Below are 24,161 nucleotides of genomic sequence, written 5' to 3'. Positions count from 1 at the left end.
ATTTGTCATCAATGACTGCGCATTTCATTAGGGCAAGTTTGCATGTCTTCCTCCATTCCCTATGCAAGGGGCAGCTTCTTGGCATGCTCCTTGCGGTGTTCTGCACGCTAAGACCATGCAGGTGTATGTAAGGGCATAGTATACCATTACATGTGCATCTTGCACACAAACACCAGTACCTCTAAGTCACAGGCAAGCCCATTCCACACATTACGGAAGGGTTAGCACTTTCGGGAGCCTCTATCCAACCAGGCCATGGTTGGTTCTCCAACATGGGTCTTTTGGCCAGCAGGTAGGGTTTCCTGGGTCAGGACCACAGCAAGTAAGCTTGAGGGGATTTGTAGGGGTCCCCCACATGGGAGACAGTGGCTTCCTCTGTCCTTTGCAACATTATTGCAACTTGATTTCGTATTGGACAGGGGGAGACTATAACATACTTTTCCACTTCCTTATTCAGACCAAGCATTACACTTTTGGTCATTTGGAACTTTCTTGGAGTAGCTGCCTCCTGGATTACAAATACAGCGGATATTGCAACTTCACTTATTGAGGATCAAGCGACATCTCTATTACCACATTTACGGATGGGGAAGGGTTTCCGGGTGCCTTGCAAGAACAGCGACACGCGCTTTACTCGAACTGGAACCTCTGTATAGGCTGATGGATAATGCAAACTGGTACGTGGGACCCCCTCCTCCAACATGCTGCTGGGCAGTATGTTGGCAGGGTCTGTGACTGACAGGCAAGGGCTTCATTGGGCTGTATTAAGCAACAGGGTCAGGCAGGGTGTTCGGCTTAACTTGCAACGTCGCATAAGCGTGCGGTGGCGCCACAGTGGACACATTTCATCTTTTCCAAACCAGGTCAGGAGTGCATACGCGGCACAACACACATGCAGTAGTATTATCGGTTGACCTTGGTAAAAACTTAGTTGGGGGCCCGCTTTGGTTCAGCTTGGTAATTTTATACAGTCCAGCTCTTTCATGCCTTTTTTGGGAAGAGTTACCGACTGTGCCGGGGCATACTCTTTCTATTTCAGAATGGGTTGCCATACATTATTCAGGGATGGTTACGTGTTTGCAATACTTTTACGCAACAGCTCACTAATAGTATGGGAAATATTGGGTGACTCTTCCAACTTGCATTTGGAGGTTCAGTTTTGATCTAATAGAAACTATTTCAAGTGATGTCATAAGAGTAGAACACATTGCCCTGGCGGCGCAACGTGCAGCTTTGCAGGGAGGCATACTAGGCTCGGTTATCTTTACGCGGTGGGTCTGTAGTGTGACCATTGGTGTTGGTTTCGCTCTCACAGGTTGAGAAGAATATAAAGAGACTTGGACTTGGTCGGCGTCATTCTGATAATAGACTGAGTTGGCGTGCTCTGGATGAGGCGAAGCCGGCGCAAGCCGTTTTCCCCCTTCAGCGCAAGGTGTGTCTTCACGCAAGGCATAGTTTGCATGGGCTCATCACCGTACTACGGTGCCAGGCATTTCAGTCTGACTGTGTAAGTTGTGTTTCTCTTCTCCATCTGAGCTACGCAGTCTCATACCACACCTGGCACTGTGTCTCCCATAGTAGCGTAGCTTTGTTATTGTTTCACACAGGCACACTTCCAGCTCGGGAATAACTGACAAAAGCAGCCTTAATCCTTGGCCTTTTAGAGTCTCTTGTTGGTCATTTGGGTGTATTTACTGATTTGGGTCTCACCCAGCTTCATTATTCGATCGCTGGCAAGAAAGTGTTATTCAGGTCTTTTTATGTCACTCTTAGTGCACTGAAATGATGGAAATGTCACACATAGCAGTTGACACCTTGGTAGCTATGGATGGGGGCGGCTATTTCTTGGTTGGCTATGCAAGAAATCTATAATTGTGGCTTAGTTATCATATGCACTAAGAAGCCTTTACTAGACCAACAGATGGGCTTGTTGTATGGTAGCGCTCCCTTTGTAGTTAAGATGGGAGGCATTGGCATAGCGGCCAATTACCAAGCAATTCTCAGCACTTTTGCCTGAGCAAGCTGTGCAGCCCTGCAGATTAGTTGTGCCTGCATTGCCACACATATAACTCACACATCCTGGCCCAGCCGAGACACTCACATAGTTGTACCCAGCATTGCCAGTTTTCTTTATCCTGGCAAATTGGCACTATGGTGATGCATTGGCAATTTGCACAGAATATGGGCTTGCATTGCACACATACCTCCTCCAGTCTGATCCCACTAGACCGCTCAGCTCTGTCTCCACTGCGGTTCAGGCTGATACTTTATATCCTCTACTTGTTTATTATCGTGGGTCACATGTTGGCACTTATGTGGCCATGTAGGCGATTGCTTTAGCTGTTTTTACGTGAAGGGTCCGCAAGGGGCAGGAATTCCTCAGTCTATGTCCTACAACAGGGGTTAACTCGCAGTTGAGGGCCCTTGGCCAGGCGCTTGGGTAAGCTTTTCACCCAGACAGTATCCATTTAGTTGTTATTCAGGTACGAAGGTCTGGACTCCTTTTGCAGTGTTCTCATCCAGGAAGTAAGAGGAGGAAGTATTAGTTCTCCTAGTTACACAGGATGCATATACAGTGGTATAGGCTGCTTGTTAAAAGCTTCATAGGGTCCAACGAAGGCCAGGCACAGGGGGGACGACTTGCACAAGTGTATTACACAGGAGATCCTCTACACAGTGTTATAAGGGATGTTGCCTGAGCAAAACTCTACCTGGCCTTTTATGCTTGATGGAGAAGCTTGCGGCCAGCGGTGGGCTGCCCAACTAATATAATATGTTATGGGGGCAGGCTTGCACTAAGAGATAGATCCTCGAGATCTGCCAAGACAGTCAATACGACTCGATGGCGTTCCCACTGCCCAAGAGGGGTCAAGTTTCGTTCTGGTAGCTCCCCCCCTTACCCGGCTGGTACACTGGGACACCCGTGCATATGTCACACTTCCCATGGCACGACAGTCACCCAAGGTGGGAACGGCCATTTACAAGCCTTGACAGGAGAGGACCAGCCACTCACAGTATCTGGTAACTTTTAAATAAATGCATGTTACAAACACTGATCGGGTGTGCGGGGCCCAATGCCATTAACCAAAGTTGCATGGGGGCATCAGGCTGTCAGATGTCTTTGAGGGACGGTGAAGGGCATTAGGGGCCTAGTGCATGATGCAGTATTTGCAGGGGCACAGATGGGTCCCAGCGGAGCCCCCAAAGGGATTTCTGTGAAACAGGTGACACAGAATATGGTAGTCCAACACCGTTCTGGTGGAAGTTTCAAGGTCCCAAACAGGTTGCTAGCGGGGACCGGGAATCTGTGTCCGGTCGTAGGGTCAGAAAGCAGGGTAGGCTGCACTAGTTGGCCCTTTATGGAGGATTCAGTGTCGATCCACAGGCAACACACTCATTTCCCTCCATCAGGCTGTGACACCTTACTGTGTCGCCGGGGAGCTATGGAGAAGTACTGTTATTTTCTGGGCTTTGGGGCTCACATGCACCCTAGAAGAAGACCACAAGGGAACGAGCCACCCTTTGGGACAGGTGAGCTTAGTGGTCGGTTTTTCCTATCCTTAGCTCCCGTGGCATGGTGCTCTGTCGGGGACAAGTGAGGCAGCTGGCTCGCAAGATGTTTTCTGCGCCATGCGCAATATTTTGAAGAGAGATTTGGCTTTATTGACTTGTGTGCTACACGCCAATCTCACATGGTGTTTCAGGACGTTGGAGTCAGCGGTCCATTTTGCATGGACCTGTTTTTGCTGGATAGGGAAGAGGCCCTAGTTTTTTTTTTTTTTTATCTTTATTTAGTTGGCTTGCAACATAAAAGATACAATAAAATATTACAAAACAGAATAAGATTCACCACATAGAACTTACAATTCATTATAGTTGAGCACCCTGTTATAAATCTGTATTTCATCATATTTGGACACACTAAATTACAAATTTATGTTTGACACAGAAAATGAATAAATATGTTAAAATGTTTAAAAATCAAATTAAAAACATTAAATTGGTTATAACAACCGGAAATTTGAGAAGACACAAATAGCTAGACACAATTCATGATTTGCAAGATTTCAGGATGGCAGTTTCCCCTTATTTAGAATGAAAGGTTTAGTTTCCGTCTAATAAGATAAACGGACAATAAAAATTTACTGATTCCGAACACAATTACTTGACTGGTGTCCGTACTAAGGATCCTACCAGCCTCCCTATGGGAGATAGAACCAATGTTACGGCACAAGGGGACTATCCATCTTTTCCTTGCCTTAGCGTAGCTAGGGCAGAAAAACAATATATGATAGATGTCCTCCCTTTGATTATTGGTGCATAAACTGCAATAATCATTATCTATTTTCCCCCATCTTTTCTCTGTTACCTTGGACCTCAGCGTACCATATCTGAATTTTATATACAGAGATTTGGCCAGTGGTGGCTCGATTTCATCAAAAAATTGTTCGAATGATGCCTCATTTTTTACCATAAGGAATTTTTCTGTAAGAGGACCGTGTGTTCTTGTATACACGGAATCGTGGCTCACATATGACCAAAAGGACAGTTTGAGTATTTTCTTGGAAACTGAGTTTAAAGAACCGGGCTCGTTCCAAAAATGTGTTAATCCGAGCTTCATTAACCAGGATTAAACATGCTTGAACCAAAAAAAAATTCCTGTCGCTATCGAGCTCAAGGACTTCTTTCAAGCCATTTTTGTAATCAGATAGTTCAATAGTTGTCCATAATCTAACCTACAACAGTACTGGTCTCAATATTGCATGATGGTCTGTGTGTTTAATATTTAGATCAAGAAATAAGGGTATCAGTGGGGTATTTATGGGAACTTTTAAAAGACCCCTAATAAATTTGTTCTCAAGTGCTTCAAAGGTTTTCTTACACACTGGCCCCCAAATTTCCGCCCCATACAGTGAGGCTGATTGAACCTTGTATCTAAAAAGCTCTATTGCTGGGGTGACCGCCTTATTCACACTTTTGTTGTGTCTCTGCAATATTGGGAAACAGTTTTGTTTGAACACCAGTTTTGATTTCTCTAGTTGTGGGCCCCATCCCATTAAAGAATCTATCAGGACTCCCAGATATGTAAAACTGTGTTCGTAGTCTAATTTGTGTCCGTTTAACATTAAATTCCTTTTAAAAGTTTTGTGCGGGTTTAGTGCCATGTATTTTGTTTGTTTTGTATTGATTTCTAGTCCTTTTAAGGTGCAATACTGTTGGAATTTATCTAAAAGGGTCTGTAGGCCGCGTGGTGTTTGTGAAATTAAAATTGTGTCATCCGCGAAAAGGAGGGACGCAACACGTTCCCCTCCAAATCGGGGCGAGTCATTATCACAATTTTCCATATAGGCTGCAATATCGTTTACATAGAGGGAGAAAAGTGTGGGGGCCAGTACGCATCCCTGTCGTACTCCCCGTTTTATAGGGATTGGGTCTGTAAGTTCCCCATTTGGGCCCCACCTAACCTTGGCATAATTCTCCTGGTGCAAGCCCATCACGAGTTTTAGCAATTCGCCTGGCAGCCCTTGCCTATTCAGGGTTTTCCAGAGTAAATCGCGAGGAATTAGGTCAAATGCTGCTCGCAGATCTACAAAGGTCACATACAGGTGACCTTTGCGGATAATAACGTATTTCCAGTACAAGCAGCATAGCCTAAGTACCTGGTCTATAGTACCTGTTTTGTTCCTAAATCCCGCCTGGTATTTAGATAAAACTGACTCATCCTCCAACCATGAGTTTATCCGATTTAAAATATGTCTAGCATAAATCTTTTGTGTTATGTCTAAAAGGCTAATAGGGCGGTAAATGGCTGGGTCGCCACGATCCCCTTTTTTAAAAATAGTAATAATTTCTGCGCCATTCCATGTGTCCGGAATATGGTCGGTAGCCGCAACTATGTTAAATAGGTGGTTCAGGTAGGGTGCCCAAACATCAATGTTAAACAAATAGAGATCGCCCGGAATTTTATCTAGGCCAGGTGCCTTCCCTTTCTTTACCATGGCAATCGCTGTCTCTGTTTCATGTATGTTAAACACTACCGGGTGGGCGTTTGTTGGTGTTGTGACAGTGAGTACGTCTGATGCAACAACATCAATTGGAGTTTTGGCTGCATATAGTAATGTAAAATGATTGACCCAAGTATCCTCATCTAAGTAGACCTCCCTAGAACCTGTCTCGCGATTGTTTTCCTTAGCTGCTAATTCCCAAAATTGTCTCTGGTTCTTGTTTTTGGCGGCTGTTAGCATACTGAGCCATATTTCCTCATCCCAGGAGGATTTCGCTCTTACTATTATTTTGTTGTAGGCCTTCCTTTTAACTCTAATTTCTAATGGACCTTCCCTTTTAACAGCATTAATCAGTGCAGTTTTGGCAAGGCGGCATTCCCTGTTATACCAAGGTTTACCTGTGACTTTTACGTTACTCATGCCTGCACCTCTTTTGGGAATTTTTGTGAGAAGTTCTAATATTTTGCTGAAAAGTAATTTATGCAATTTAATAAATTCTTTGGGATCGCAGCTATAGGGACAGTATGAGTTTAGGGTGTCTGCAAAGGTACAATATATATTGGCCAATAGATCCTCTTTATCCAATACATCAGCCCATTTAACCGCCCTGCGATTGTTACTAAGGACAATGTTATCTTTTATAGACGAGGATGCTTGGCTATGGCCTCCCTCCTTGGCTCCCATCCCCTTTAACATACTTTGTTGGAAACTCGTTTCCAGAGGGAAATGGTCACTTTCATATCTCTCTTTGACTTTTAAGTCTTCTGTGAATGGCCATAGGTCTAGAGAGACCATAACATAATCTAATTTGCTTTCATACTCACGTCTCTTAAAAGTAGGGGCTTTCGGGCTGTCAGATGGCATACGCCCGTTACATGCTCTCAGGCCATGAGAAGTCAGCAACCTTGTGATCTGCAGAGCCAATGCAGTACCAGCCACCATTCTATTTTCATTCAGGGCTGGTATTCCATTGGCGGTATCCTCGTCTTCAAACAGATGAACTATGTCTGTGATTGGTTCGAAGTTACAGTTCAAATCCCCACATAAGATAATGCTTGCACCTATTTTTAATGAATCTATAAATGACTCTAGCTTCCCTATACATGTTGATTCCTTGTGGGAAGACTGGGGGCTGTTGTACACATTAAAAAGGTAAATCGCCCTATTGTCTGCTGTGGTTACTTCCAGACCAAGAATGTCTGGAGAATCAGTGTTAAGCATTTTTATGCCTATTTTGATGGAAACACTGATCCATATTAGCAGACCTCCAGATGCGCGACCTCTTATTGAAGGCACAGCCTCTATTTGATAAGTTTTATAGCCAACCCTGTGCAACTGTACTGTGGCCCATGTTTCCTGTAATACACAGATATCAAAAGTATTCATGTATTCGTTCCAATCGGGATCACATAGTTTCGCGCGCACCCCTGCTATATTCCATGAAACAAGTGTAAGCGAGGGGGGTCCCTCATTGGAAGCATGAGTCGCTACAGGTGAAACAACAGACAAACTACTATTAACTTCATCATTGCCTGAAACAACAGCGCGTGAGCCCATCATAGGACCACTAGTCCCTTTTCCTTCATTATATCTCACTATACATGAAACGTTTTCATTTCCCCTGGCGTCATCTCTACTTTCTAGCCTTATGGCTGGTGTAAGCAATGGGGATCCCTCATTTATCCCAAGAGACACTGCAGGTGAAACAACAGGCAAACTACTATTCGCATCATCACATATTGCAACTATACATGGCCCTATCTTTAAATGGCTAGTTCCTTTTTCTTCGCAAAACCCCATGATGCATGGGACATTTTCAATCCCCCCAACATCCTCTGTGCTCTTTAAGCATCAATCACATTCCTCCATGCCACTGAATGCCTCAAACCTATTTGATAACTCTAAGGGAGTGAATGGCACCAAATGAGTCATGTTTTCATTTTCTCCTATATTGCGGCTTATCGGTATGGTATTCCACCCATGCATCGCAGGAGGTGGAGCTAATTGATGCATGTATGCGGGGTTCATGGCTGTCTCCATGTTAAAAAAGTGGTTGGTGAGATGGATGTTATTGGTTAAATGTTGGGGGGGAAATACTGTGGATCTTGGGTAGAAATAGGTCAAAGGACGGGGTACAATGCAATTATTTTCATTGCCAAAGGGCCAATTCAGAATGTATTGGACTGCTTTTCTATCCCTGAAGTTTACAACTACAATATCACCCCCTATGTCCTTTGTTCTTCCACCCAGCCAAGACAAGCGACGAACATGGACTATTTCACCATTTACCTGGTTAATTTTGGGTCTATACAATGATAGGCAGTGCATTATTTTGTTTTTTAATTGAGAATAACCTTCCCGTTTACCACTTGTCAGTTCAGGAACCCCGGTAAGTACAACCACATACGGTAGAGCTTCCGGCGGGAGTTCCATAGGTGGTCTCCTGTCCTGTCCCCCTCTTGCATGGCTGATCTCGTTCACTTCTGATCTTGGGGGTCTGTTTGAGGGGATACTTGGTTCCCTTACCTGTATATTGGCTGAGGTATCAGTATTACTGATTGATGTTATATTTGGTCTACCCATAGATGTTGTTAGCTGTTTTGGTTTGGGTTTATTAGAAGGTCTGCTAACAGATGATAAAGCACCTGTAAGCAAGTGATTAGAAGCAGCTGAAATAGCTGCTGTCTGATTATTGCCAATATTAGAGGTAAAGGGTATTGCAACCACCGCATCTTTTAAGAGGGTGGGCTGTGTTGTTAGGATTTTTTGAGGGTGGACACTTTCAGGGGCCCTAATGACCTGACAGAATTCCCAAGTGTAGTCAGATCCCCCTCTATTTTCCCCAACCTTAATTCCATTCCCCTAAATCTTTCAGCTAAGGCAAGCATATAACTTCGCACAATCAGTTCTATATTATCCAAGAGAGTCTTAGGAGAGGCTAGTTGCAGTCCTTCTTCCATTGGGGTATAGATGATGTCAGGCTCTATGGCTGCTTGGGAAGATGGTATCTCGAGTGTTGGGATAATCGGAGCAGGCGCTATTACTTGCTTAGTAGCCGGTTCTCCCATAGTCGTGGTAGTAGCAGGGTTCACCTTCTTCCCAAATTCGGTATGACTTAATTTGGGCTTATTTGTATCAGTTTTTTTCCGTCTCCTTTTGGCAGGTGGAGGCCCGTGTATTTTATGTGGCAATGGTCTCGTATTTTTGCCTCTTACTACCTTGCCTGGCCTAATAGTAGGCGAGATCATAATGTTAGAAGTTTGAGGTGTCCTAGGAAGATCATGTGTCACAGTTAGTTGGTCTGGTTGGGTTTGCGTGGGTGACACAGCAGGGGCTAAACATTCTTTAAGTAATAGGGGCACACTAGCAGTTGGTGATATATTGCCTGTCAGTAAGGTGTTTAAATCATCATCCAAGGTGACAGACATAATGGGTTCTGACAGGGTCCTGTTTTTAATACGTCAATTGAACGGCGACGATCTGCCCGCCGCTCAGCTAACAGCAGTTCTTTGTTGCCCTCAGGAGCGATTTTAGGAAAATAGTCATCCAGGGTTCGGTTCAACATGCCCCCGTTTTTGTCCAATCCAACAATAGCAGGGCTAATAGCAGCTGTGGCCATCATGCAGAGATAACAGTGGTGGAGCTATGGTAGTAAATGGATCACTACTTACTCAGACGAAGACCAAGACCTCGGGCCCAGCCCAGCCTCCTCTGGCCGATGAGGGCCGTAGAGGGCCCGCTCTTTGCCCGGTCTTCGCCCGCGTGCGTCCCGCGATCGCGCGGATGGGCGGGGTTAAGTAGGAGGAGGAGTGAGCGGGAAGAGGCAGCAGGTGTGCGCGCTGGTCCGGCGCAATTACCTGTGGGCCTCGCAGTCCCGCTCGCGCTGTGGTAGTCCTCTGCTGACACCGGATTCAGAAAACCAGGAATGGAGCACGCCGGCTCCCGCTGATGCCCACAGTTTCCACAGCGATTGGGTCACAAAAAAGAAGGGCACGTCCCGCTTTGGCAGACAACGACTTCGAGCGGCACCCGCGGAGCGGGGGCCGCGAGTCGTATTTGAGTGCTGGGAGACTTCAGGGAGGAGCGAGCGGGAAGAGGCAGCAGGTGTGCGCGCTGGTCCGGCGCAATTACCTGTGGGCCTCGCAGTCCCGCTCGCGCTGTGGTAGTCCTCTGCTGACACCGGATTCAGAAAACCAGGAATGGAGCACGCCGGCTCCCGCTGATGCCCACAGTTTCCACAGCGATTGGGTCACAAAAAAGAAGGGCACGTCCCGCTTTGGCAGACAACGACTTCGAGCGGCCCTAGTAATAACGAGTATAGAGCAGCTAGGAGTAATGCCGGCCTTGGTGGGGGGCCCTGGCTGCGACGGTCGCCACACCCAGGGCTGTGGCGGAGTTACAGGGCGATCCAGAGGCGGAAAGGTACCCGGGAGTACCCTCTTCAGGAGCACAATGGATGCTGAGGCCTAATCTCCCCAGGAAGTCTGTGCGGTGGACCCTGGGGGTGCGATGGCCCATCAGGTGGTAGGCCGCGAGGGGCGGCTTGCCTTTGGATCGTCTGTAAGATAACCCACCTTGTTGGCATTTGTGTATGCTAATAAACCTGCAGCAATTTTACTCCAACAAAAAAGTTGTCTTGTCTGCTTATTTATGCGACATTCATGTTGCTGCGAGAGGGCTGGTGAGTGGGCCGATATTGGCACTATGTTATTCACTGCTCCCCCCGCTCTAAAATTCAACAGTGCCAGCGGCAGCTCAAGGCCTCGCCCCCAGAATCTTCCGCCGACATTGGGACCTTTTGCGCTCCTGCACATCGCACGAAGAGGACCCAACAGCACTGGAGCACCCACACGCACTAGCCCCAATACACACCCCTGCGGAGACACCAGGTGATCAAGTGATCAGCTCCGGATCACTGGATGGAGAGCTGCCGCCGAAACCAGAACCTGTCTCACTATTTCAACCCAGGTAGGTTTCTATGCATTCAGGACGCAGGCCCCACCAGTTAAGCTGGGTGCGCCACCTGCACCAAAGACCAGGCAAAATAAACATATGCAGTATACCTGCCTGGCGGCAACCAACAGTATGGGCTGCCAGCTCTCTTGTGCCCCCAAGACACTCAAGATAAGTTACTGCAACAATACAAACTCAATGAAAAACGTGCGGTCACTTTCGGAGCAAACTTATCTCTAGTGAGGCTACTGCCCAAATTCCAGTGAAGCCGGCTCAATCCTGGAAGGCATTCATTCTCCCGCACAATGTCAAGCGAAGCTTTCAAACCCAAACACTGCACGTCCATGACACAAGTGGGGACCCAGCACCGACAGGGCTGCAGGCCACCCACCACACCGCTATCTGCTACCCCTGTCAAAAACCACTCCATTGCTCAACAACACAGGAGACTGGGGCGGCCAGCCTAGCTCACATGAGCGTCCCCACCCCCCAGGAGCCATGGCAGAGAACCATGGCCCAAGGGACAACAAAGGCAGTGCAAGGCCAGGTTGCGAGCCCTCATCCCATGCCGCTCCCCTCCCATGCAACACAACACACCACACCACCAGGCCTCAGGGACAAGGGGAGGGGGCTTATAATGCCAGTGCACTCACCGCAACAAATCGGCAGCCAGACCAGGGACATGACCCCTTTTCTAGCGGGGAACGAAGAGAATGGGCAGTGGGTATAAATACTTGTTTCCCCAGCCCACTGCGCACGGGAAATGACGTATCAGATGCACCAGACCTGGGAGAGACTCCCAAGGAGGGGTCCCAGCAACAGGGCACGAGGATGTGCCCAATGCAGAACTAAGGGGGCCACACTCTTACAGGGACCACTGTGTGTGCCGGGGGTAGCCGCATTTTATTTCAATGAAGACTGGCGTGGAAATAAAAGAGGGAGACTAGCATTTAGTTTAATCCAGAGCCGCTACTTCTAAAGCTAGCATTTAGGCCGCACCCAAACACCTTGGGGAGGCTGGTAATGAGTGATGGGTTGAGTGGCCTGATGTAAAATAGAACCCTAATAACAAAATCGCATCCCTCAACAAAACCCGCCCTAACCCTTCTACCTCCTAGGGGAATGCCAGGTACTGCCAGTGAGGGTCTGTCTCAGGGTAGTGGCCTGCTGCACTTGCACAGTGCCAGAAGGCGCCCCTGGAGCTTGGCCCCCCGCACCGCAAGGGCTGCGGGTGCTATTCTTATGCAACAGCCAGTGGCTGGCTCAGCGGGAAACATCCTTTAAAAAGAAGCCGGAATCATGAAGTGCCTTTACAGTACAGACAATAGAACAAACGCATCGTTACCATGCGTTCGTTTAGCATGCAAGTCGCTCCACTGGTGGAGTGGTGTTGCATTTAAGGTCCAACACCTCCCCTTTTGTAGCGCAGACTGGAGTTGGCATAGTAAATGATACTATTCCAAAATCCTCCACCCCTAAGGCAAGTTGTTATAACGACTTGCGTGCTAAAGAAATGCACCGTTACAGTGCGTTTGTTTCAATGACCGCATTGTGAAGGCATGCATGCTAAACGCATGCAGGATTCAGTCATACATTCTGGTTCAGCTGTTAAATGTGGACCCCACTGCAAGACAACTCATCATTACTTAAACCTCTGCCCCTTTCAGGATAGGAAGGGGAATGACGCAAGGCTGCCCAAGGTCACCTCTACTTTTGGCCATTGCGATAGTCACTCGCCTCTTTAAATTGCAAAAAACATAGCGAGAAGGACATAACATTCCCCACTCGTAAATTTCGAGTATCATTATATGCTGATAACTTACTGTTTGTTAAAAACAGAGTAAAAAACAGATCTATAATCTAAGGCACGGTTTGATTCCAGGCTTCTTTGAAAGTCAAATCAATTGGAAGCCTGAAGTATTCTCCCTTAAGAATGATACCAATAGCTAACACCGGGCAAATAGGATACCCCCTACTGACTCCTACAGCAACCTTTCATCCTCCTGCCCCACCCTCACACCTCCTCCATTCCATACAAATTGCCTACTTGCAGTTTATTTAGTTATTAAAGTTTGCGCACAGAACAACTCAGGATTATCTTTAATGTAAACAGTACTGTATTACTCTAGCAGATGTAGCCATCTACAACGTTCTTTATAATGTATATGATGGCTATATGACAGCTGGCAAATGTTACATTCATTCAATAAATCAATCAGGTTCTTGTAGATTGCAACTACTCCCTCATTAGGGTCTCAAGGCGCTGTGGGGGTGATCTACGGTTCAGTCGAAGAGCCTGGTCTTGAGGTCCTTCCTGAATTGAGGGAGTGACTGTGATTACCTGAGATGTAGAGGCAGGGAGTTCTAGGCCTTCACAACGAGGTAGGAGAACGATCTTCCTCCGGCCAAGGTCTTGCGGATCTGTGGGATGGCCAGCTGGGCGGAGCGGAGATGTCTGGTGGGTGCGTAGATGGAGAGGCGGAGGTTGAGGTATGCAGGTCTGGCATTATAGAGGGGGATTTGTAGGCGTGTGTGAGGAGCTTGAAGCCGATTCATTTGTTAAAGAGGGTGAGGCTTACATTAGTTGAAATGCTGTAGGAAGGTAGGATCCTTCTGGATGGTTACCCTCACTTTTTTTTGCCTGTGCTAAACTGTATTTTAACTAGTCTGACTCGGATCCTGCTAATCAGGACCCTAGTCTATCTGCTTCTCCATAAATGTTGTGTTCAGTACTGGGGTACATCCCAGATTGGATACTGGGGAACCCTTTTACGTCCCTAGTATATGATACCCATGTACCCAGGACATAGGTACTCCTGAAGCCTCCAATGGGCTGTAGCATGTATTATTCCACTCATGAGAGACCATTCAAAATGGAACTACAGGCCTGCCATTGCAGCCGGAGTAAGTTGGTGCATGCACCACCTACTAAAGATATAGGTTTACTATATCTAAGGGTCACTGCACTTAAGACCTATAAGTCACCCCTACAGCAGGCCATAGCAATCCTGAAGGCAGGGTGCTTGGTTCTAAGTGGGCAGGTGGCCCTGCATGAGCAGGACACCCCTGGACCCTACAGAATCCATTCTCCCGGGTCGAAAAACGGCTGCAACGAATCCTATCATGTTTGGTATCAAACATGTTGGAATCATACCACCGCACCGTAAGCTGTGTGGGAGGTATGATTCCAAGCACTGGAAGAGCCCTCAGTTAGGCTCTCAGTGTTCCCGGTACCAGCCTTCTAGTCCCGGACAGCACAAAATGGTTGCTGCCGACCAGAGACACATTTCTGCCCTCCTGCTGCTGAGGCAGGCTCGAGCAGGGGAAGGCAGAACAATAGGCATCCTGTCACAGGGAGGTGTGACCACCTTCCAGACAGGATTTAGTGTACTAAGGCTGGGTGGGTGCACTTAGCAGCACCGGGAAGTCTGCATGAGGAGCACATTTGGTGTCCCTGTGCATAGTCCAGTTAAGACCAGACCCGGGAGCCGTTGGCTCCCACTCTGGTGCGAAACGGGACAAAGGACATGGGAGTATCCTCCCCCCTGTCCAGATCCCCCGCCCCCCCGGGAGGGTCCCCTAATCTTCCCAACCCTTTCCCTAGGGTACTTAAGGGCTTACCTGAGTGTAGGTCCCTAGATTCATCGTGGGATAAGATTTAGAACTGAAATCACTGCACTTCTACTGTGTGAGCACTCTGGACTTCGTTTGGGCCTGACTTCGTCTCTCTTCAAGTCTACTGCATCGTCTGTGCCTGAGCATCATACAGGAACCTTCCAAGGCCTATGAAGCATCAAGGACAACCCAAGTAATCTCCCTTGGAGTGAAGAAGTCACACCCGAACATTTGTAGGCACCTCAACACTGCTGAACGGTTTGCTGATTCTGAACTCCTGAGGACTCCGAAGGTTTCAATAACACAGGTGGTGGTTATCTATGTCTCCCGAGGCCCAAGCTGCCCTCTCACAAAGTTTGAGGTCAGAATGCCTTGTGGGGGCTGCATTAACCGAACCCCTGTTTTGAAAGTGCATATGCTTGTTGGCAACTTTGTGACAAGTTTATTGGGCTCCCCAGCCACTTCGCCTCAAGGGAACCGTGGCCTGCTCCCTTTGGTGAGCTACTCGAGGTCCTCACGCGATCCCGGTCTCCTGCCTGTGGGTCCAATTGAGGGTAATTTTTGTTTTCTTTAGGCTCCCCTGTTTGCTCAAGGCCTGCCCTGACTCCTCTGCTTGTGGTGAGTCTCCTGGACCTTGCTGGTTCTAACCCTGCACCTTCTTGACTTCCGGCATGGGTTGCATTTGCCAAGGCTTGTTGGTGCTACCGCCGGACACCAACTCCTCAGCACTCGACATCCTTCGTGGGACAGCTCGTATCCGGGTCCTGGTCTTACACAGCATCGTCTGGTCCTCACAGGTGCAGAGTCAAGGTCACCATCATCTATGCTGAAGCACCCCGCATCGGAGGGCATTCGTCTTCCAAGTCTCCTGGCCACTCCAGAGTGATATAGACCCTGTCCCCTCTGCTTTCAGTCTTCTTCAAGAATCCACGTTTGGATTCACATGGACACTTTCTCCTTTTCCAGCAGCGGCACTTTCCTGAAGTCCTCCATTGGGTTTGACGGCGGTTTCCGACATCACTTCACACCTATGCACCCATCGTTCCTGGGATAGGTAACTTGGGTACCTCATTATCCACAGTGAGGTGGCTCTCCAACCTTCTGTCTCCCACAGGATTGTTTTCAGGGTCCACTGGGAAGGGTCCCTAATCTTTAAAAATCCAACCGCGACTTGCACATAGACTTGTACGGGGCACGCAGTTGTGTTCACACACTGCACACGCTCTACATGGGTCCCTATCTACTTACCTTGGGTGGTTCTGTGGGACCCCAGCAATTCTAAGTCCTCTCAACATTGTCCTGACTCGAGTCGTCATTATTATAACACTTTCTTAGTATATGGTTTAATCCCCCCGCCCAGGCCCACTGTGTATTAGTGTTATTTACTATGATTTCTTTGCTTAAGTATTGTGTGCTTTGTGTCTATCTCCATGTCGGAGATACTGTAACGTACTAGATAGTTTTTATAAACATATGTATTTATTATATAACACTATGTGTGGTTCTCTTTTCATTTAATCTATACTATAAGATTGTATTCTGGGAAAACAAGCTGCTTTACACTTCTTCAAAACTAAGCCTGAAGGCTGCTCTCCACAGCTACCACTTGGGATAGCTTTCTAAGGTTGCCTGAGACCTCTTAAATCATTATAAGGGTTGTCTGGACTGGTGCAAGGTGCTCACTTACATTAATGGACATCATATACCAGGCCAGCTCTCACAAATGCTAATATAGAAATACCATGGGAAAAAACAATGATACCAATAGCTCTGTGCAGTAGTACCTGCTGGCCTGGAGTGAGGATTTCGTTTGTTACCTCGTTTTATATGAACAGAAACTGAGAGCTGAACCTCAGCAACAACCATAGCTTGGTGATTAATAAACTGGCTGTTCAGGTTGAACAGTGGATCAGCAGCCTCTGTCCATGGGTGGCTGAACTGCAATACCACCCAGTAAGCTTTTTTTCTGCCAAGCTCCGCACTCTACTCACTAGACTTGTGGGGGGTAGTTCTGAACTGCCAGTTCTGCAAGACAAAACATATACTGCCACATGTGTTGGGCAGTTTTGCAGTGCCTGATATGGAGAGAGATTTTCTGGCTGCGCAATCCCTCTTTGCCATCTACTGGATTTACTCTTACTTTCCCCTAGAAAGAGATCAGATAGAGGCAGGGACATGGAGTACTGGCAACTAAGCTGCCCAGGCAGAGCAAGAACTTAGAGACTGTCAGGTGCACACATTGGGCACTATGGCCGATGGTCAAGAATGCTGGCAGGACTGCCTGGAAATGCCCATTGCTGATAACCCAGCCCCGCCACCATCACCTGACAGGTCAGTGTGGCACACACTTGCCAACCTGGTCTTGCTAAAGCCTGTCCAGCTCTTTCCCAAATAATGCTTTCTTACTCTCTTGCATTTACATGATTTTGGCGATACCAATGTCTTAGATGTATTTGCCTGTTGCAGATGATGTCAAGCAGCTACTGTATTTGGTATACATTCCCTCGCAAACCTGAGGAGCTCTCCCAGATGACGCAGATGATTCTATCTCCATATACCAGAGGTTGAGTCTTGGAATGAAATAAATAGCGCATGGGGTGCCTGCCACTAACAGATCACTCTGCCAAAACACAATGGGAAACCGACCTGAGGGTAGACATTTTGGTTAATGCATTGACGTTTTGCTATAAGCAAACACAGCTTGTGTCCATTAACTACAAGAATAAACTCCTTCATTTCAGTTTCTTGAGTAGGCTGCATTATACACCCAAGCCACTACACAGCATTGAGCCCTCATGCTGCATTGAGTGCTCCATAGACCCATCTGACTTTATACACTTTGCCTGAAACTGCACCCATTTATAAGACTTCTGGACGCAGGGAACAAGTTATTAATGACAAAATCTCTACACACTTAGTCTGCGTGCAGTTGACCTTCTTGCTGAAATATGTCACAGACATGCTGCATCCTTCCAGACAATTTCTGGCAGTGCTGTTGCACTAGCCAAATGCAGAGTGGCAAAGGAATGGATAAGGGATCCTAACCCACAGATGCAAGACTGGCTCAAGGATGTCATATGTCATGAACGTAGGGAAACATATGCCACCTTGTAGCCTACAAGTGCTGAACCGAAAGGACATATGAGCGTCCTTCAGGAATAAAGGCTACCAAATAGAAATCACGATTGCAGGAATGTATGAAGCATGAGACAAACCAAGAGACGGAACAACCAATCAGTCCATCTTTAGAGGTCTCACGCAATGTGAGAATATCTGACACAATTGATGCCTTGCGATCCCGGGCAAGAAGGACTCCCATACAGCAGGAGGCTCATTTGTAACTGTTGAATTGTACGCTCCTCTGTCTGTGTATAATTGCATAAGCCCCTTCTCCCAGACCTAGTGCGCAGGGGGTCGCCTTTTCTACATTGACGCTCCTCTGTCTGTACATGATGCTCTGAGCTGTAGTCGCAAAGCTGCTAGTTTCACATATCTTGGGATCGCATTTTCTTTCTCTGGTCTATATAAATGCATGTAATTACATTGTATGACTGTGGCCTCTAGACATGCAACAATAACGCTGTATTGCCCGTTGAAAATTTAACAAACCGAAATTAAAATAAATGGCCATCAACGCAGACAATGACAGAAAACATTAAACCGCCATCTTGAGCCCTTGCCCGACAAAGCACCCAAGCCATATAGTTGGAAAACTAATAGCACCTCAACAGTAAATGACATTCCTCTACCAACACCCATGACAAACACAGAATAGACCGCACACTCGCATCCTTCCGTATGCAATACAGCATCGAAGCATCTAGTCGACAAGGTGTGGATGGAAAAAGATAACCATCTAGTCCCACAAAATGGGATGTACTGTCCATTTCACCCTGACACAAACACACTCTTTAACACTCCATCTAAAATTAATCCACTCAGAAATCATCAAATGCATCACTGACTTGATTCAACATTGCATACTCCTCATGCGACTGATCATGGTTGAAAAGAGATCTCAACAATGTACCCAAGACTGACAAGAGTGATACAAGGACAAACAAATGGCATAAAATAATGTATCCTAATTATGAAAACATTCCATAGCATCCTGCTGCTTCACAGTCAAGAATGGCAGTACCTGGGAACCGTTCATCCCAGGAGGGATCCTTGGCCGATGGCGAGCCCACGAAAATCATTGGTACATGACCTGCAGCATCTTCTCGATTTGCACTGAAGTAACGAACTCCCCTGGAAAGAAAGGGGAAGTCAGTCATTCCAGAGACATAAGTGTTGTCCAAGGTCCTTTAGAACTAACTATGTCCTTCCATTCCCACCCCTGTGGCCTGACACTTATCTCTTCTGAAGAAACACAGGCCCCTAGTGCCTCCCCACACAAATACAATCTTTTTGTTCTAGGAATGAATGGCACATCTTACAATTCATTGAAATCTTTGTCAGGGAACAGAAAATAGTTGGTGGCAGTAAGTCCCAGCTCCTCCTTCGTGCCTTTGATGCCCAAGAAGAGGCTTATTCCAGCTGCGCCGTGGTGCACCATGCTGAGCTGGGAGCGAATCTCTGGAAGAAAGGAAAAAGCCCGGTGACCATTTGATGCTTTAAGAATGGATGGTGCACACGTACAGCTGACTGGAAAGAAACATTGAGACAGGAGCCTAACAATAGACTTAATGTAAGAATGCAAATTGGTATGAACATGGACCCACTGTAGAGACAATATGCTGGGTTCCTGGACCAGAAGGGATGTAAATAAACATATTCTAAGGATACACTGAAGCTTTCAACAGACTCGTTGTAGAAACAAGAGGGGCTTCAAATAGAAAAGTCTCATTAAGGTCAGTAAACAGACAGACTCACTGCAGAAATAAATGGAGAGGTATTCAAAATCACTGAAGAGCACAAAAGAATATAACTGGACTCCTTAACCTGGTCAGCCAGCAGTTGGCCACTCTTCTGGATTTGTGAATGCTTATTTCATTTCACTTGGTTTTTATAAACTGCCCGCCTACCTTAAAAACAAAATTGCTTGCTCTTAAAAACACACATTGCCACAGAAGTCCTTGGCACTGAAGGGAACTACTTGTGTGCTGATGTCCTAGCTGTGAAAGGGCAGAATGTCGTCACTCACAGTATAGTTAGCCAATAGCTTGAATGAGGACCCATTGCCCCATGTTGTATGCTGTAGTAGGCTAGGAAAACTTTTAATTGCAAAGAGATACCAATGGTTGAAGAGGGCTGGCAAAAAGCCTTCATAGAAAAGTGTTTTTTTATATATAATTTAACCTAAAGTCAAAAGGTCTTGGCTAACACCAGACCTAAAGAGAGGACCGTAAAATGACTTGCAGAAAGTAGTATAAGGAGGACTCACTGAAGCTACAAGAGTGACCAATAAACTAAGTCATCAGAGACAGAGAAGTAATAAAAAGGCTCACTGAAGGCACGCCGACAAAGAATCAATGAAGGCACACCGACTGAAAATCGAGTAACCAGAAAGGCTATTAGAAGAACACAAACACGATTCTTACAAACATGACGTGTAAAAACATGCGAGTATGAGGACACACAACAGTCATGGGAACGATTAGAATAAAAATCACTGTGACAATTGATAAGACAACATCAGCAGGTACAAGAGAGAAAGTGGCCCTTAAATTAGTTTGCACTTTAGTTATATCATGCATGTTTGCAAAATTATAAAATAATTTAGTAGGGTCCCAATCTGTAAACCATTTACATCCAAATGGCTTAATTCCAATACATAGTACACAGCACTTCCACTGAATATAATGGGTACTGCACTCCCCATCTGGAGCCTGGGTCAAAATGTCTTCTAGGTAAATCAAGGCAAAACAGTGTCATTCAAGGAACAAATGTACTAGACAGATCACCCATAAGACATCCACTTACCAGGTAAGCTCTGCACCTCCTTTGGCAAAAGTTTCTCATATGTGTTAAATATTCCGGCATCTGAAATCACAACTGGGGCAATAATATTCACCAGGTCTTGGCCTTTTGCTTGTACACTAACACCTGAAATACAAAGGGGGTCCACGTCAGGGGAGGTCTTTCAAAACCAACATAGCTGAATTTTCTATAGATAACCACAAAACCATTATACGCACAGGCAGAGCTTTCCTTTATCTATGTCCCAACCTGAACACCTTCAAAAGATGTTATGTAGTTTTCGTAGCCTGTTATAATACCAGATAAAACCAAAAACATAGAATAGATTCATTTTCCATTATAATTAAGGCTCTCCGTTTTCTATTTTTACAGATAGAGAGGAAAACCAATTTATTTTCTAGTCTGTATTTATTTATAAATGTGGCTAAAAAAAGAATTAGGTTGTTCTTTGAGTGATTATGAAGGTCATTCCTGGCTGACAGGGCAGAAGCTTTGTGAATGACAGGCAAGGGAGCTAAAAAGAGAGTAATTTACTTGGAAGTCTAGATATGCTCCACACTTGAACATACGAACGCTCTAAATTACCGAGAACTGACAGAGGGCGTACACAGAACTGGAGCAATGGAAGCACTATATGATGGGCCACATTGCAGCCCTAAAAATGACCACCTTACCTAGGATACTTTTCTTTTTCCAGACTGCAGGCTGCTTTCCACCGTTTAGTGTGGGAGGGTAAGAGACCGAGGATGAGCAAAGAGCGCAGCTGGATCCCAACGGCGGAAGGGGGACTTGGGATACCTTGCCTTATTAGATATCTTCAGGCGGCCCAGCTACGATATTTAGTTGAGTGGTCCAGACCAGAGTCAGAGAAACTTGGGCTATTTACGGATAGGGCAATAGATAGGACTTCTTGGGAGAAGGTCCCATTTGTACAGCGTCGCCATTGCGCGCCTTGCTGATATATTTCTCCAGTCACGAACTCTCTTATGAAGGTGTGGGGTGACTGTGCACGCAGAGGGCAATTAACTACCTTCCCATCTCCCCCGACATCAGTCGTTGACAACCCGGCCTTTGCTACAGGGACTGGACCTGCCATTAGGGTTTGGAGGGAGGCTGCATGCAGGGCGGCCGGTCACTTTTTTGACATAGGCGGCCCAATACCCTTTGATGTCCTTAAGAAGGATTTCACCCTCCCTGAGGGTGAACGCTTTAGATGCCTCCAGATAAGGCATTGGCTATTACACCCAACCATGAGGGATAGAGTCGAGCGGATGCTGACCCCCGTCGAGAAGTGCATGGTGAGCAAACGATCAGACAAACGCCTCCTATCTGAACTGTATGTTCTACGGCCCACACAAAAAACAGAGAAAAACCCAGCCCAACACCGGTGGGAAGCAGAACTGGGGTGACAGTTTCTCCGAAAGATTGGAGAGACATATCATCAAGCGCGACATACAACCTACAACACAGCTGGCATAGAGAAGTCTCTAATAATCACTTCATATTGGTATCTTACACCAGTATGGTTGCATATCGGCAGTCCAACCTGCAGCGATAAATGCTGGCGGCAATGCGGGGAGAAAGGTATGCTTACACATATCCTTTGGGAGTGCACAAAAATAACATCGTTCTGGGAGTCATTTCTAAACAACAGATATTCACTTCTCAACACAACTGCCAAGGTTCCTGTCATACATACTGCTGGGCCTCCCTAATCCACTTTCTTACCCTATAGCACCCAGCAGAGGACGTCAAATAGGAATAGCACTGGGGGCCACGCACCAGACTTTTCTCTCATTCTGGGGATCCACCACTATACAGGCACATCTGGGCTGGCTACACCGCTTGTGGGGGGTCCTTACCCATACACTCACTGGTCGAGGAGACCCTTTTAACACCACCTGGCGCACGTTTATATCACTACTGTCCCGAGAATCCCAAGAACTGACTTATCCCCGTTATTTACGAATACGGAGACTCACGGATCCACCCCACACCGGACACGACTCCTCCACACAATGAAGGGCCCTCACATAGACATAGGCACAGAGTCCTGCTAGACGCATAGCAATTGGTACTGGGGCGGGTGAGGGCGTTAGTTTGGGGAAAAATGTTGGGGAGGGGGGAGTGATTTGTTTCCTTTCCTTTTATGTAATTGAAAATGTTATGTCTCAACTGATGCCCTTATGCTGGTTTCAAATTCTTAATATGGCATGTTGTGAAACGAGAATGACAACAATAATACAAATTTAAACCATAAAAGAGAGACATTTTAGGAACGATGCTTAAACAGCTGTAGATGTGCACAAGTTTGATACTAAAATGTTTATATTTTCCTACAAGTGAACTGATTTATTATCTATGGGTGTTCATATACATGAAACCTGTCAGGCATTCATGTAGGAGTGTACTTTTATTGGTTTAATAAATGTGAAAATATACTAGTTTCACCTTCACTTTTTCACAAAACCCAAAATAAACATGGATGCACACAGATACAATTAGCAAAAAAGAAATGGATAAATACAGACCGAAATGTAAAAAAATAAAATAAAAAAATACCATTAAATCGGGATCCCTAATCTTAACAAAACAGTGAAGTTGGTCTTATTGTACATTATGCAGCGCTACAGAGGAGAGGGCCAATAGATAAGAGAGCACTCACCACAGGCTTTTCCTTGACTGTCAAGAAGGATGCGTTGGACGGGGGCCTTGTTGAGAACGGCACCACCAGATTTTTCAATGACGGGGATAAGGCTGAAGGCAATTTCGCTGGCACCCCCTCTCGGATACCACGCGCCCTCAAGGTAGTGATCAATAAGAATTGAATGCAAGGCGAAGCTGGCATCCTTTGGGAAGAGGCCTAAACCAGTGGAGGAAACATAGGTTATGGGTCGTTGACTAAAGGGCAAGCATCTAGAAACACACAATATCTCATTATTACGGTTACAATGTCTTTTTGAAATTCTTCCTCATTCCTTTATGAAGATGTGCACCATGCCTTTGCACTTTTTTCAGACAGCGCTATGCATTTTCACCCTCCACTCCCCGGTGCACTCTACAACTGTGCAAATCCACTTGAAGTATTCAAGTTTTACTCTTGTTAGTGTTTATACCGAGGTTCTAATACTCAAGAGAACCCAAAGTGCAGAACTATTATAGTGGCTATGGCCCTCTATACCCAGGTTTCGAAGGACTGGCAGTGCTAGCAGCATATTCTATAGTCAGGGGTGCAGGCCTATTTACCCGTACTTTGATTGGATTGTAAGGGAAGCAATTACCATCTTCTTCACATAAAGGTCTGTGAAGTACACCATGTGTGACATCCAATGACTTTCATCAAATATGGAACATGCACGGAGACTGCCTGAGCTCTAAGTGCTGAAAGTGAATGTGTGTCAGTGTGTGAGGATGGACTACTAAGTTCTGGAGTCCATTGGTCCATATCAGAGTGGGGTTTACAACCACTGAACTGCTGGACATATTAATCTGCAGGCAGCAATTCTTTGATCCCAAATGAACGCGCGAATTAACCTGGCTCACCCGTTAAAGCTCTTCTCTGTAGATCCACGGAGGAGCCGCCCTTTGCATTACAAAAGTACTCTCTACCAGAGGGAAATCCATTCTCGCTTTAATGCTTTATGACCAGTAGCCCCTGACAATTAA

The 24,161-nt window shown here is 46.2% G+C and overlaps 1 protein-coding gene across 1 annotated transcript in view; it reads right to left on the bottom strand.

Moving 5' to 3' along the window:
* Positions 1–24,161, bottom strand: part of RETSAT (retinol saturase) — a 156,876-nt gene that overhangs the window by 70,967 nt on the left and 61,748 nt on the right. The window contains exons 5-8 of the mRNA XM_078666731.1: positions 23,161–23,358; positions 20,499–20,621; positions 19,013–19,151; positions 18,715–18,824 (exon numbers count right to left, since the gene is read on the bottom strand). Coding sequence (XP_078522857.1) covers positions 18,715–18,824; positions 19,013–19,151; positions 20,499–20,621; positions 23,161–23,358 — 570 coding nt within the window. The remainder of the gene's footprint in view (positions 1–18,714; positions 18,825–19,012; positions 19,152–20,498; positions 20,622–23,160; positions 23,359–24,161) is intronic.

This window comes from Lissotriton helveticus, chromosome 11, assembly GCF_964261635.1.
Source record: "Lissotriton helveticus chromosome 11, aLisHel1.1, whole genome shotgun sequence".
NCBI classification, from domain to species: domain Eukaryota; kingdom Metazoa; phylum Chordata; class Amphibia; order Caudata; family Salamandridae; genus Lissotriton; species Lissotriton helveticus.
The sequence above is the reverse complement of the archived record's forward strand: the minus strand, read 5'-3'. Positions and strand labels throughout refer to the sequence as shown.